At 46.1% G+C, this 14,534-nt stretch overlaps 1 protein-coding gene across 1 annotated transcript in view; it reads left to right on the top strand.

Moving 5' to 3' along the window:
- Positions 1–14,534, top strand: part of SHROOM4 (shroom family member 4) — a gene marked incomplete at its 3' end in the record, with an annotated part of 215,754 nt that overhangs the window by 172,360 nt on the left and 28,860 nt on the right. The window contains exons 3-5 of the mRNA XM_082864970.1: positions 1,342–1,476; positions 3,817–6,277; positions 11,798–11,859. Coding sequence (XP_082721096.1) covers positions 1,342–1,476; positions 3,817–6,277; positions 11,798–11,859 — 2,658 coding nt within the window. The remainder of the gene's footprint in view (positions 1–1,341; positions 1,477–3,816; positions 6,278–11,797; positions 11,860–14,534) is intronic.

Below are 14,534 nucleotides of genomic sequence, written 5' to 3'. Positions count from 1 at the left end.
CCACCATCTCCTTTATTTATCATGTTTCTCTTACTCTGTCATTATTTTGTTCTGTCATTATTTTGTTCTCTATCACCCATTTCTCTCTGTGTAGTTCCTTATAGTCTTTCTCAGACTTTTTTTCCTTTCTGTCATTTATTTTTCTCTGTGCCATCTCTCCCTCTTATCTCTGTCATCTGCCTGGTCCTTCTGACATCTATCTTCCCTTGTTTCCTCTCCCCTCCCCTCCTCTCCTCTCCCCTCCCCTCCCTTTCCCTCCCTCTCTTTCTCTCTCCTTCCCCCTTCCCTCCTCCCTTTCCCGTCTCTCTTATTCTCCCCCCTCCCCTCATTCTCTCTCATACTAATCATCTCTTTATCTTCTGGCACTACCCATGCCCCATACATGCTCTTCCCCATCCCATTCTTCCCCACTTGCAAGAGTGGCATCTATTCATGTGAAATATACCAGAGCACAGGGATGGGTCCTGTAGAAGCCAGTCAGCGCAAGAGTTGTGGCTGCAGCCTCCAGCACCAGACAGATGCTGTGGTTGTATCCAGAGCCTTGGCCTCAGACCCATTTCCCTTTATTCACCGCTGTCCTGCTGAACAGCCAGTCTCCCCTGTCAGCCTAGCACACCATCCACCATCTCGTTCTATTCTCCCTGGCAGGAGTTGGGGCTCCTTGCCACCCTCTTGCCTACAAACTTGGGGATCTCACCTCTGTGCCCATCTTATCCTTCACTCTCTGAATGTCTTTACCATGCTTTATTTGAATTAGGTCTTTCTCTCTCACTAATCTGTAAGTTCTCAAGGGCAAAGCCATATTTGATTGATCTCTGTATCCCCAGAGGTATGTACAGATGGTACACAAGGCACATACAACAAATGCTTATCAAATGAATAAGCCAAAAATTGGCAGCCAATTGGTGTTGACTTGCTCAAACTTCTCAGTCATTTACCTATCCCTTTCTTAGAGAAAAATGGGAAGATTGGCCAGAATGATTTTTTTCTCAGAGAAAACTTAGGGTGGGCACACTATTCATTGGGAAGCAGCACTCACTTATTCCACAAATATTTATTGAGCATCTACTATGCATCCAGCACTGCTGTACACGCTTGGGATACACCCATGAGCAAAAGAGCCCTGTGACGCTAACATTCTGTATCTCCAGGCATTGTCCTTGGGGTGAAGGAGATTTGAGTACTGAGAGCTGAGGGGGTGGCCACTAAGATTCCTACATCAGCTCCTTGCAAGATGTTCTACTTCATTTAAGGGAAAGAGGGGGTGGGGGCGGAAGCTGCCTGGGAAGTGATTTCAGCTCTGGTTCCCTAAGTTGACTTCCTGTCCCTTTCTTACTGTAGGAGGAACGCCCCCATCAGTAGGCCACATTCATGGCATGTGGCCAAGCTGCTGGAGGGATGCCCTGAAGCAGCCACCAACATGCACTTCCCTTCTGAAGCCTTCAGCTTGTCCTGGCATTCCGGCTGCAACACGAGGTAAGTCTAGAACCCTCCCCTCAAGATAGGGTAGAGGCTAGATCACCCAGCCACTTCCTCTCCTCTGCTCTCATCCCCGTTAGAGGCTGTAGAGCCCAGAGTGCTATCCCGGAAAATGGGGTGGGTTTCCAGTGTGCCTGGCTTCTGGTCCTCATCTACTGAGAACTGTCTGTGGCTTTGGGACAGTCCCTTTCCTTTTAAAAAATGTTTCCTTGAAATACTGACCTCACTCGACTTGCAAAACACCACTTTCTCCTCCTTTTCTCCTTATTTCCTTTGCAGTCTCTTTCCCTGGCTCCTCTGCATCATCCTGGTCTCTGATATCGGTGGCCCTGGGGCTGGGTTCTGGTCCTCTTCTCTAGCTACAGTGACTCATGGTGACCTCATCCATTGTTCCTCTCATCCCAGCTCTGTCACAGAACCAAAGCTTTCAGAATGGGAACCTCCCTGAATAACAGGGTCCACCTGCAATGAGGATCTCTCAATTTAGGGTGCTTGGGATGGTCTGTGGTTGAAAGAGCTGCCCAGCAGACTCAGAGAACTTTCTCAGCAAGCCCAGAGCCAGCAAAGCTGCTGGCCTCAGCTGCCTTTTCCCTTCCACAACAAGATCTTCCCTCTGAGAAGGGATTTCTGTTGAGGAGGCTCAGGGAAGCTAAGGGTTGAGTTTGCCCTGACTCGGTGTCTTTATTTGGCATCGGAAGTCAGGGGCTCAGGGAGGAGGCAGAGGCAGTTTTGTTCTGGGAGAATACACAGAAATACATTCTGAGCTTGGCTCCTGTTTGAGTGGGGGTGTGGCTGTTTTCAGCAGGAAGGGTGGTGGGTTGGGTAGCAGATCTCCTTGCCAAGGAGTAATTGATGGATTCCTAGCCAAGAGGTCAAGTAAGTGGAGTGGCTAAGGGGCAAGGCAGGGAGCAAGAATTAGGAAAGGCTGACCTGGGGGATCTTGTGGGCTCCCGCCACTGCTCAGCTCTGGTGTTTGGAACTGTGGCCTTTCTGAGGGCAGCCTGCAACCTCCTGGGTTTCTAGCCACAGGGTGTTACTGGCATGACTTGGCTCATTTTGGCTTTGTGTGTGGGAAATGGTACTTAAAATTCAAGATTGTGTCTGATCCTAGTCCCTTCTTTGTTCTCCCTGGTTTGGCTTTGCCATGGGGGATGAGGGTGGCCTGGGTGGGCAGGGACCACTATAGTATCAAAAGTCATAGTAGAGAGGATGCTGATAACAATAGCCATGAAAACAACAATCAAGAGAGCAGCAGCTCCAGGTATTGAACCTTCACTAGGTGCCCAGGCTGCGACAAGAGCTTCACTTTTATTATCTGGTTTCACCCACAAAGCAACCCTCTGATACAGATATTACTATTATTTACATTTAACAGACAGTGTAGCAGAAGACCTAGGACATTAGACTCGTAGAGGCCTGGGTTCAAATTCCAGGTCTGCTTCTTTAGCTGCTGTGTGAGCTTGTCAGTTTACTTTCCCTCTCTCAGCTTCAGTTTTCTCATTTGTCAAGTGGAGATAATAATCTCTCCCCTTCAATTTGAAATGAGACATTGTAAAGTGCCTGGCACATTGTAGGTTCTTGGTAAATGGTGAGGATTACTATTACCAAGAAAAGAACAGGGGGACACCTAAATTCTGGCCCTGTCTGGGCCATGAACTAGAGCTGGGCGATGTTGAGAAAATCACATCCTCACAATCACTTCCCTTTGCAGGGCTTGCTTGACACCAATGATTCTCAAAAGCATATGGTCCCTGAACCAACAGCACCAGCATCACCCAGGAACTTGTCAGAAGTAAAATTCTCAGGATCCACCCAGACCTAAAACTCTGGACATGAGACCTAGTCACTTGTGTTTTGATGAGCCCTCTGGGTGATTCTGATACATGCTCAAATTTGAGAACCACTGATTTACAAAATGGGCTGGCTGAAATTAAATCAGCCCTTTAGGGCCCCTCTCAAATGCTAATAGTCCGTGCTTGTTTCTCCTAGCAGAGAGCTATAGCTGACTCCCTGGGGACAGCAATAGTCCAGAAGCAATTCTAGACTCACTGAAGGCAGAGAAACAGAGCACAACCCTCAGTGGAGTTCTCACACTGTTAGTCTTTGGGATCTTGCCCTATCCTTCTTCCACATATCATCTTGTCTCCCATTTTACCACATTTCTGTAGTACCCCCAGTGTCCATCTGTTCCCCTGTTTCCCTTCCTTCCTCTTTTGCCTTATCTCTCACTTGTGATATGGGTGCCTCTGGGTTGTCCTGCTTCTCCCATGGCAGGGCTGGCCAAGGTGGGAAAGGGATCTGGTGACGTAACTAACTGGTGTGCCCTGTGTCTTGCAGTGACGTGTGTGTGCAGTGGTGTCCACTCTCCCGGCACTGCAGCACTGAGAAAAGCAGCTCCATTGGCAGCATGGAGAGCCTGGAGCAACCAGGCCAAGCCACCTATGAGGGCCACCTCTTGCCCATTGACCAGAGCACATACCCCAATCAGCGTGACTCAGCCTATAGCTCCTTCTCGGCCAGCTCAAATGCCTCTGACTGTGCCCTTTCCCTCAGGCCAGAGGAGCCAGGCTCTGTGGACTGCATCATGCAAGGCCCAGGGCCAACCAAGGCCCCTAATGGCCAGCTTAATGTGGCCGAAACCTCAGGAGGTGGCCGGCATACCAGTGGGAGCCACTTGACTCCTAGCTCCCAGATATCATCCCGTCCACAGGAGGTCCACCACTCAGGGCCTGCCAAGGCTGCCAGGGGTCCACCACAACCTCCAGTGAGGCGAGACAGTCTTCAGGCCTCCAGAGCCCAACTCCTCAGTGGAGAGCAGAGCAGGGCTTCTGAGCTTGTGGACTCCTTGCAACAGACAGAGAAACCTAGCTTGGACACCATGCTATCCCCAAGGAACCCTAACAGGTTCTGCTGCCTCAGCGGGCAAGACCAAGTGACAAATGAGGGCCATCAGAACTGTGAGCTCAGCCAACTTCCTGAATCCAGCCAGAAGGGCTCTGAGCATCTACTGATGGAGGCCTCGGCCAAAGCTGTTGGATTCCCAAAAGCATATGACAAAGCTTCCAGCACAGATTCCAGCCCACTTAACCAGGCTTCAGCAGAACTAGCTAAGGCTTCTTCTTTTGGCAGCCCTCCACACCTCACAGGACATCGCCATAGTGCCCCTGAAGAGCTACTGGCGTCCCACTTGCAGCATGTGCACCTTGATACTAGGGACAGCAAGGGGACGGAGCTTCCAGCTGGGCAGGATGGGCAGGAGTGGACTCTATCCCCTTTGCACAGTAGCCACACAGGCAAGAAAAGCCCATGTCCCCCTGCAGGAGGAACCCAGGACCAGCCCAGCAAAGAAAGAAAGACCAGGCCAATGGATGATAGACTTCTGGGTTCGGGGCATCAGAGCCCAAGCAGTTCCCCACATGGAGAGGCTGATGGACATCCTCCAGAAAGAAGTTTCCAGGACCCAAACAGAGCAAGCAGAGCTGACAGTGAATTGGCCAGCCAGCAGTCCTCTGCCTCTGGCTCCCTTGTTCAACAAACCACTAAAGTAGCTGGCCGCACAGAGACAACTGAAGAAGGGGACAGTGAGCCCAAGGAGTGTGGCCGGGTGGGTGGTAGGCGAAATGGAGGGACCCGGGGCCGCTCAATACAAAACCGGCGGAAGAACGAACGTTTTGCTACCAATCTACGTAATGAAATTCAGAGGAGGAAGGCCCAGCTCCAGAAAGGCAAGAGTCCCTTGTCACAGCTGTGTGACACCAAGGAGCCAGTGGAAGAGACCGAGGAGCGCCTAGAAAGTCCTCCACTTCCTGCCTCTAACTCATCCCTTCTATCTTCATATAAAAAACCACCTAGCCCCAGAGACAAGCTCTTCAACAAGAGCATGATACTCAGGGCTAGGTCTTCAGAGTGCCTCAGCCAAGCCCCTGAGGGCCATGAATCTAGGACGGGCTTGGAGGGACGAATGAGCCCTAGCCAGAGACCTGGCCAGTCCTCTTTGAGCCTGAACACCTGGTGGAAAGCATCTGACCCATCCTCCTCAGACTCTGAAAAAACAAATGTTCACCGTGGAGTCCGTGGAGGTCACTGGAGATGGTCGCCAGAGCACAACCTGCAGCCACATGTGGCACTAGCCGTGGAAAACTCTTCCAACCCAGGTGACAAGGAATTGAAGGCTTCTACTGCCCAAGCTGGGGAGGAAGCCATCCTCTTGCCCTTTGCAGACAGAAGAAAGTTCTTTGAAGAGAGTAGCAAATCCTTATCGACATCTCATTTGCCAGGTTTAACCACTCATAGCAAGACTTTTACCCAGAGACCAAAACCTGTTGACCAAAACTTCCAGCCAATGAGCTCCAGCTATAGGGAATTGAGGCGCCATCCCATGGACCAATCATATCACTCCACAGACCAACCCTGTCATGCCACAGACCAATCATATCATTCCATGTCACCCCTTCAGTCAGAAACTACCACTTACAAAGAATGTTTTGCAAGCAAAGGTCTAGAACAATCCATGTGTTGTAAGCCACTACACTGTGGTGATTTTGATTACCGCAGGACGTGCTCTTACTCCTGCAATGTCCAGGGAGCTGTAGTCCATGACCCTTGCATTTATTGTTCTGGGGAAGTCTGCCCTGCTTTGCGAAAGAGAAATATGATGCCAAACTGCTACAACTGCCGGTGCCACCACCACCAGTGTATCCGGTGTTCAGCTTGTTATCATAATCCCCAGCATGGTACCCTTGAGGACAGCAGCTTGGCACCTGGCAACACTTGGAAACCCAGGAATCCAACAGTGCAGGTGAGGACTTGGCTCTCGGATGGGTGAGCTTCATTATTCTCTTTGTGAGGAGAAAGCTAGGTAAATCATTTGAAAACGTAACAATTATAATATCTTAAAATTATATAGTGCTGGGTCCACCAGGTGGTAGCTTACTAACCTTGGGCAAGACATTCAGTGATCAAAATTGCACTTACCTCATCTTTAGAGGTAGAATAAAATAACTTTTGCTTCACAAAATGAACACAACTGGGCTTTATATCCTGACTGTATAATTGGTATCTGAGTGAACTTAAGCAAGTCATCCAGCCACCAAAAGTTGTAGTTATGTGATTCTTTTTAAAGGGAAAAAGAAAAGAATTTTTACCTCATAAAATGGCCAGTACTAAATAAAGTCTTATTACCTCATCTCTAAAGTGGAGGAAAGTAATGGCTGCCTCATGAATTAGTTGGGTGGATCAAATGAGATTGTGTAACACAGAGTGCCAGGCTCAGTGCCTGATCCAAAACAGCATGTATTCCCTTCCATTTCCTGCTTTAAAATATATTTGGAGCTGCAAAACTTGCAGATGTCTCCCAGGCTTTGTTTGCAGAGACCCAGGTCTAAATTGGCTGTTGCTATACCCTGGTTATGACCTACAACTCTAATACAAGCCACCACCATCCCTCAGGGTATCTGTGGAAGGACTCCCTATGCTGTTGCCAGCTTACCACCAGATTCCTTTCCCATGGCTTTCCTAGTGCCACCTTTTGGCTGGTGCATTCAAACCAGAAGTTAGTTCCTGTGTTGAACTGTTTTTGCATAGGCCTACACTTCTGAAAGACTTACTGTATGAAATTGCTCAATACATATTCTTTGAAGAAACGAAACTTAGGGGTAAAGAAGCCTTACACAGAAGAGTACATACTCTACTATTCCTTTATATAAAGTTCTAAAACAGCTATTCTATGGAAAAAAAATTTCAAAACAGTGGTTGCCTGTGGCAGGCAGCACAGAGATTGACTAGGAAAGGGCATGAGGGAACTTTGTTGGGTGATGATCTATATCTTGATAAGTGTTTGAGTTACACAGGTGTATACATTTGCCAAACCTTAACAGATGTACACTTAATGTTTGTGCATTTCGCTGGAAGTAAATTTTGCCTAAAATACTGTAAACAAATATCAAACTTTAATGATATGTATGCTTGAGCTTTTGAAGTATATTGATTTACACAACTTATTTTCTAGTTTTCAGCATACGGATGTTGCACATATTTTGTTATATTTATCCTTAAGATTTCATATTTTTGCTGCCATTGTAGATACTATTGTTTTCTTAAGGTCAAGTTAAAATTCTTTACTATTATGTAGAAATGCAATTTAATTTTGTATATTTTCCTTGTATCCTGCAACCTTGCCAAACTCACTTTTCTTGGTAGATTTTAAAAGATTTTCTACATAGACAATCATGTCATCCGTAAATATAAGTAATTTTGTCTTCATTTCCACTGTGTGTGGCTTTATTAGGAGAGGAGGCCCCTATTGCACTGTCTAGGACCTCCAATACAGTGTTTAGTAGAAGTGGTGAGAGCAGATATTGTTACTTTGTTCCCAATTTTTCACTATTAAGTTTGATGTTAGCTGTAGATTTTTTTGTAGATGCCTTATAACAGGTTGAAGAAATTCCCTTTTATTCCTAGTTTGTTGGGAGAGCTTTTATCAAGAGTGGATATTGAATTTTTTTTCAAGTGCTTTTTCTGTATCTATTGAGATGGTCATACAGTTTTTCTCTTTTAGTCTGTTGATATGGTGAATTACATTGATTGATTTTTGAAATAAGAACCAGGCTAGCATTGACAGAATAAATCCCACTTGGTCATGACGTCTTATCCTTTTTATATATTACCAGATTTGATTTGCTAGTATTTTGTTAAGGATTTTTGTCTATGTATATCACGGATTTTAGTTTGTAGTTTTCTCGTGATGTCCGAGTCTGTTTTTTCTGTTTGTTTGGGTTTTTTGGGGGGTTTTCTTTTGCGGTACGTGGGCCTCTCACCGCTGTGGCCTCTCCCATTGCGGAGCACAGGCTCCGGACGCGCAGGCTCAGTGGCCATGGCTCACAGGCCCAGCCGCTCCGCGGCATGCGGTATCCTCCCGGACCGGGGCATGAACCCGTGTCCCCTGCATGGGCAGGCGGACCCTCAACCACTGCACCACCAGGGAAGCCCGAGTCTGGTTTTCATATCAAGATACTGGCCTCACCAAATGAGTTGGGAATTGTTCTCTTCTCTCCTATTTTCTGGAAGAGTTTGCATAGAACTGGTATTTTTTTTTTCCTTGAATGTTTGGTAGAATTCATCATTGAAGCCATCTGGGCCTAGAGTTTTCTTAGTGGAAAGATTTTTGACAACAAATTCAATTTCTTTAATAGATATAGGGTTATCTGGGTTATCTATTTCTTCTTGAGTGAGCTTTGGTAGTTTGCCTTTCAAGGAATTTGTCCATTCCATTTAAGTTTTCAAATGTATGGGGATAAAGTTGTACTTTGAAATGCATCAAGAATTTAAGATGGATTTGTGGATGGATAGAGGAGTGAATAGATATGTGATAAGGCAAATACAGTAAAATACTAACTGTAGAAACTATACAATGGTGAATATATAGGTGTTCATTGTAAACTTGTTCAACTTTTCTAAGTGTTTGAAAATATTCATAATAAAATGTAGCAGGAAAAAAGGAGAGGAAATATAAAATAATGGTTTAAGGGCATGATGCTGAAACCAGACTACCTGGGTTTGAATTCCTAAGCATTCCCATCTAAAAAAAATGGAAATGATAACAGTACCTACTTCATAAGTTGGTTGAGAGGATTAAATGATGTAACATGTGCAAGGCATTTAGAACAGTAACTACCAGATAGTAATCATTTTTTAAAGGTTAGTTATTATCTTTTAGAATAAAGGGAGATTTGGGTTTACCTTGAGAAACTTTTGCTGAAACAAGGACCTGCAAGTAGACAATGGAGAAAAGGGGCTGAAGTTGGGGGTGGGGATGGGGTAAGCAGATGACAGCTGCAGAACGGTCATCCTAGGGCCAGTAACTCCATAAGGGAAGGAGGTGAGATTTGCAGGTTGCAGCAGCTGACAGTAGCAATGCAGGTGTGCATGTGCCCATACCATGCCTCTCCTTTTGTACTCTGAGTGAAGGACACATTGGTTTCCTAATGTCTGTTAGATTAGATAAGTAGGTCTGCTTAGACGCTAGGCTTTCAGACATGTGGACAGCCGTCCAGAAGCCACTTCATGCCCATTTCTACCCCTGCCACCTGAGCTCACCCTCCCTCCAGACATGGGGAAAACTTGTAGATGCGTTAGGATACCCCAGCTCAGGTGGCTAAGGTAGTTGTGATGGTGGCTATCTGAAGTAGAGTTGAGATCCTGCTCTTTATGGCCCCTGGAAGAGGATGGGGAGTCAATTGGATCCTCTTTGGTGCTGTTAAGAGAACTAAAATCAGCACACACCTAAATCCCTCATGCTTCATGCCAGTTAGTTCTGCATATATTATCAAAGTATTTCATTTAACAACTATATGAGATACATTATAATAGGATCCCCATTTTACAGCTGAGAAAGCTGAGGCTCAGTGAGATCACACATCCTGCAAGTGGTGAAGCTAGGATTTGAACAACATAATGATAATTAACATTTGAGTGTCTATGGCGTACCAGGTGCTGTTCTAGGTGCTTTACATGTGTCAACTCATGTCATCCTCAAAGCAATCAAGAAATAGATACTGTTATTATTATGATCACTATTAAATAGCTGGGGGAAATGAGCTAAGAGGAACTCGGTAGTTTGCCTGAGGTCACACTCAGTGTGGGATTTGAATCCATGTAGTGTGGCCTCAGAGGCCAAGCTCCTAGTTGTGCTACACTGCCTCTCCAAAAGCTGATTGCAAAGCCCAGGCCCTCCCCACTCTGGCAGGATGCCTTCTAGCAGTATAACTTCCACTAGGGCAACAAGTTCCTACCACAGTCAATCCCCATCTGCAACAAGCCATGGAGATATCTGCCTCTTTGATTCAAAGAGTGCAGACAATTTACAGCAACCTAAGTGGCTCAGTGAAAAAAAAAGTAAGGTGATACTGGGGAGTTGAGGAGATTGAGAGTTGGGACAGGACTTTGGTTTGGCCACTTCTATTTACTGAGCACTTCCCACAGGGCTAGACAGGGCATGGACAGGAAATCCTGGCTCCCACATTGGCAAAATGAGGAATAGTGTCTTTGAAAGCAGGGACATCTTACAAGGGCATCAAGGCAGAATCTGAGTTGAACAAGTGGTTTTTGATGCTCTCACATGACAGGTATAGGCAGGGACTGCTCTGGTCCTCTGAAAGCTGTGAAACCTCATCGTTTCCATGGCTACTAACGTCCAGAACCTCCTATGTGCCGAGTGCTGTGCTAAACATTCTCTATACACATCCCATTTTATCCTCACTCCTGGGAATCCAGCAAGGCTAGATAGCCTAGTCCTTATTTGCCAGACAGGAAGCTGAGGTTCAGGGAAGTGACATAACTACCCTCAAATAATGAGTATCTTAGCCAGAATGACTGACAACCAGGTGTCTTACCCCCAAAAGGTAGTAATTTTTTTTTTTTTTTACTGAGGCAAAGTTAATAAAACTTTGAATGGGACCAATAATAGCATTGGAGAAAGCGGGACTTTGGAAGATCAGTGAGGTTTAGGAAAAACTGTGCATTCCCATTGGGCTAAGTTCTGAGTCACTAGGTAGAGGGTACGGAATGCTGAAATCAGGGAGAACGTCAAAGGCAAATTTGCATTAGGCTTGGAGCTAGAATAGGAAGCAAGGACGTTTTTACAAATGGCATATGTGGCTTGGGCTGCAGGGAAAAGAATGCTTGGGCAAAGCCCTTAAGAACAATATGCCCAGGGTGAAGAGTCTCCTCCTGTAATATGGGGGATGAGTGCTCCCCAGAAATAAGCCCACCTCAGCCACTGTCAGCGGATCTGGAACGAGGAGGAAGGGCCCCTGAAGTACAGGGTGGGCTAGGACAGGGTTGTAGCAGCAGGAGCTTTAGGCCTCAAAGCCTCCTCAAGGGCTGCGGCTTCCAAGAAGTTGCTTTCTATGGTGGAAGAGTCAAGAGGAACAAGCAGATTCACTGGGAAGAACAAAGAGATTTTCTTTGCAAGAGCCAGAACAAACAGCAAACATGCTAAACTGGTTTTTAACGTGGTTTGGGAGGGGAGTGGAGAAAGAGAGGGAAACTCAGAGTTTCTAGACCACATTGTCCAGGTCCTTGAGTGCTGTCTTAGACTCTGCATGCCCCCAGCAGCCCAGCAAGCCTCCTGACAGAAAGGCAGCCCTCTAGGTACATAGTTCTGTAGCCTGCATGGGAGAGTAGAAGGAACCAGCTGTGGGGGTGGGGAAGAGGGGGTGGGCCTGGCCCAGGACAAGCTCCTGACCTCTTTACATTTTTGAAGCCATCTATATACCTGGCTGTCCAGAGCTCCCTAACTTATCAGAATTTTGCTTTGCAGGACTTTCCTGGGGACAAATGGAAGCCAATAACAGGAAACAGGAAGACCAGCCAGTCAGGGAGGTAAGTGACAGCTCTGGGAGTTGGGGTGAGTTAGTACCTCTGAGGCTTCTGTGGAAACTGGTAAGGTTTTCTGTTTTCTATTTGCTCTGTTTCCTTTGAGGAACCTTGTCTGGTGTCAGTACAAAGGCCTTGGTGCTGTAAGATGTAATCCAGCCTGCCCACCAGGCAGCTGGGCTATAGACCAAACTGATGGGTAGCACATTTTGGAATACGTAAAAAGGAGTATTGTGGGACATTGTGCCCATCAGCTCAGAGGCCTGAGGCAGGTGCCCAGGCACAAGGACATGGGGACCAGACCATGCTAAAACACAGATGGGAAGGTATAAACTATGCTTGCCTTCCAAGCAGCCACTGGGTGGTTGGAGGGGCCAGAGAGGAGGTAAGACTGTCCAGCCACTGCTGTGCCTTTGCCTCAGAATGTTTCTTGGGTTCTGCCACCTTTCTTTTTATAGGGCTTGTTGAGAGATTAAGGTCTGTTCATTAAAAATCCAAGGCAGATCATGCTAACAATAGGTTAGAATTCCTAAAAGAAGGCAGGGACATTTTTACAAATGGTATGTATGGCTTGGGCTAGAGGGGAAAGAGTTGCTTCTGCAGAGCCCTTAAGGAAAAAAGAATGCCCAGAGTGGAGAATCTGTTCCTATAATGTGGGGAACATGGCACCTGGCACTTATGCTCCAAAGACATGAGCCCACCTGTCATAGGTGACCATGTGGAGGAGACAGTTACGTCCTCCAGGTTGCTCTCCATCAGTCTGGTTGGAACCCCTTTTGTGAAATTGTTTGATATACTCTTTCAGCTAGTTCTTCTCCAGGACAAGAGGCCCGTAAATTGTATTGATTCTTTAACTCAAACTCCAGGAATAAAGGAGGGACAGGGAAGACGGCTCTTAGCTGCGCCTCTGTGGGGGCACCTAGGAAGGGGGCTAGAATCTGGATCCCCTGACCTCTGAAAAGCCCAGGGTTCTTTCCAGTGGTCTATATTATCCCCTGTGATTTGGTGGTGTAGTCAGGAATAAATTGGGCTTTCTTTTGACTCCAGAGTCTGGGAAACCTATTGGTTTTCTGATTGGCAATGGAAAGAGAGGAAGCCAACATTTACTGATCACCAGCTAAGTGTCAGTCACTGGGCTGGATCTTTTTATAACCATAATCTCATTTATTCTCCACAACAGTTAATTTTACTACCTATTTTATAGATGAGGTCCACAGAGGTTATATAACTTAGTTGAGGTCGCACAGCTAGTAAGTGATGGAGCCAGGACTCAGACTCAGGTTTGTCTGGCCCCAAAGTTCATGCTTTTTCCATTATAACTGCTTCAATTAGGATCCCTAAGGAAACGCTTCAAATGGACCCCTCAGTATCATGTCTCAGGGACCTAAGGCCTGGGTGGGGATACTGTGGGATTCTGTGGCTGGCCTTGATTCCCCACTGTTCTTGGAGAAATCATTTCAGTCTAGTGGGTCTGCTGAGTTTCCCCTACTAGACTGAGACTGTCGAAAAAGGAGACCACACCTTGGTCACGGATGTATTCTCCATGCCTAGCACGGTGCCTGACACAGAGAAGTTGCTCAAGATGTATTTGTCATTTGCTTGCCAAATGAAGAAACAGCCTCCTCCACCATTGAATAGGTAAAATGACACAAAAATAATAATGCCAACTAACATTTCTTGAGCACGGTACTCTATTCTAGGCACCATTCAAAGCGCTTTACAAATATTTATTTACCACCATAACCTTAAGGGGTAGGTACTGTTAGTTTCTTCATTTAACCGAGAGAAGAAACTGAAACACAGATAGATAAATTCAGTTGCCTAAAGTCCCACAGCTAGTAAGTTGACTAGACCCAGGTAGCCTAGCTTCAGAGACACTATACTACACTATGGTGCTTCTCCAAAATGGCTCTCTTACTAATCAGCCAGTCAAGGAAGGGGACTTTATTTAAAACCTAGTATATGTACTGCCTGTTTCTAGGCAAGCAGGGAAATGTTAGAGGAAGAGCATCAGGAAGCATGATGCCTGCCCATCCCCAGCTTGAGCAAGGAAGACTAATCCACACAAAGTTAAGTAGCAGTAATAATAAATTACCAGTTGCAAAACAACCTATGTGCCACTAGCTAAGTTACACATATCCTGTTTTATCTTCCCCAAAACTGTCAGGTAGGCATTATTATAACTAGGGCAGTGATTCTTGAACTTGAATGTGCATTAGAAATACCTGGAGGGCTTGTTAAAAAAAAATCCAGATACATGATAGCTCCCACCCCGCCCCCAGGGAGTGTGATCCAGTAGGTGTGGAATGGGGCTCAAAATGTGTATGTCTAACAAGCTCCCCAGGTGATGCTGATGCAGCTGGTTCTGGGATCACACTTTGAGAACCAATGATTCAGATAAAGAATCTGAGGTTCAGAGGAGCTAAGTAACTTACTCAAGGTCTCACAGATACTAAAGGGACAAGCCAGGTTTTCAACTCAGGCTAGTTGCTATAAGATGAAAAAGTGTCAAATACATGGTTTAAACAAGAAAAGGCTGGCACATGGTAAGGGGCCAATACATGATAAGTATCATTGTGCCCTATTTAAGTTCATTGGAGGGTAAGAAAACTAAAGGCTGGGGCCTATAGGAGGAAAGGCCCAGAGGGGAAACTAAGCAGGCTGTATTGGAGGAATAAACC

The sequence above is a fragment of the Leucopleurus acutus genome, assembly GCF_964270905.1.
Source record: "Leucopleurus acutus genome assembly, chromosome: X".
NCBI classification, from domain to species: domain Eukaryota; kingdom Metazoa; phylum Chordata; class Mammalia; order Artiodactyla; family Delphinidae; genus Leucopleurus; species Leucopleurus acutus.
Note: the sequence above shows the minus strand (reverse complement) of the source record. Positions and strands in the feature narration are given on the sequence as shown.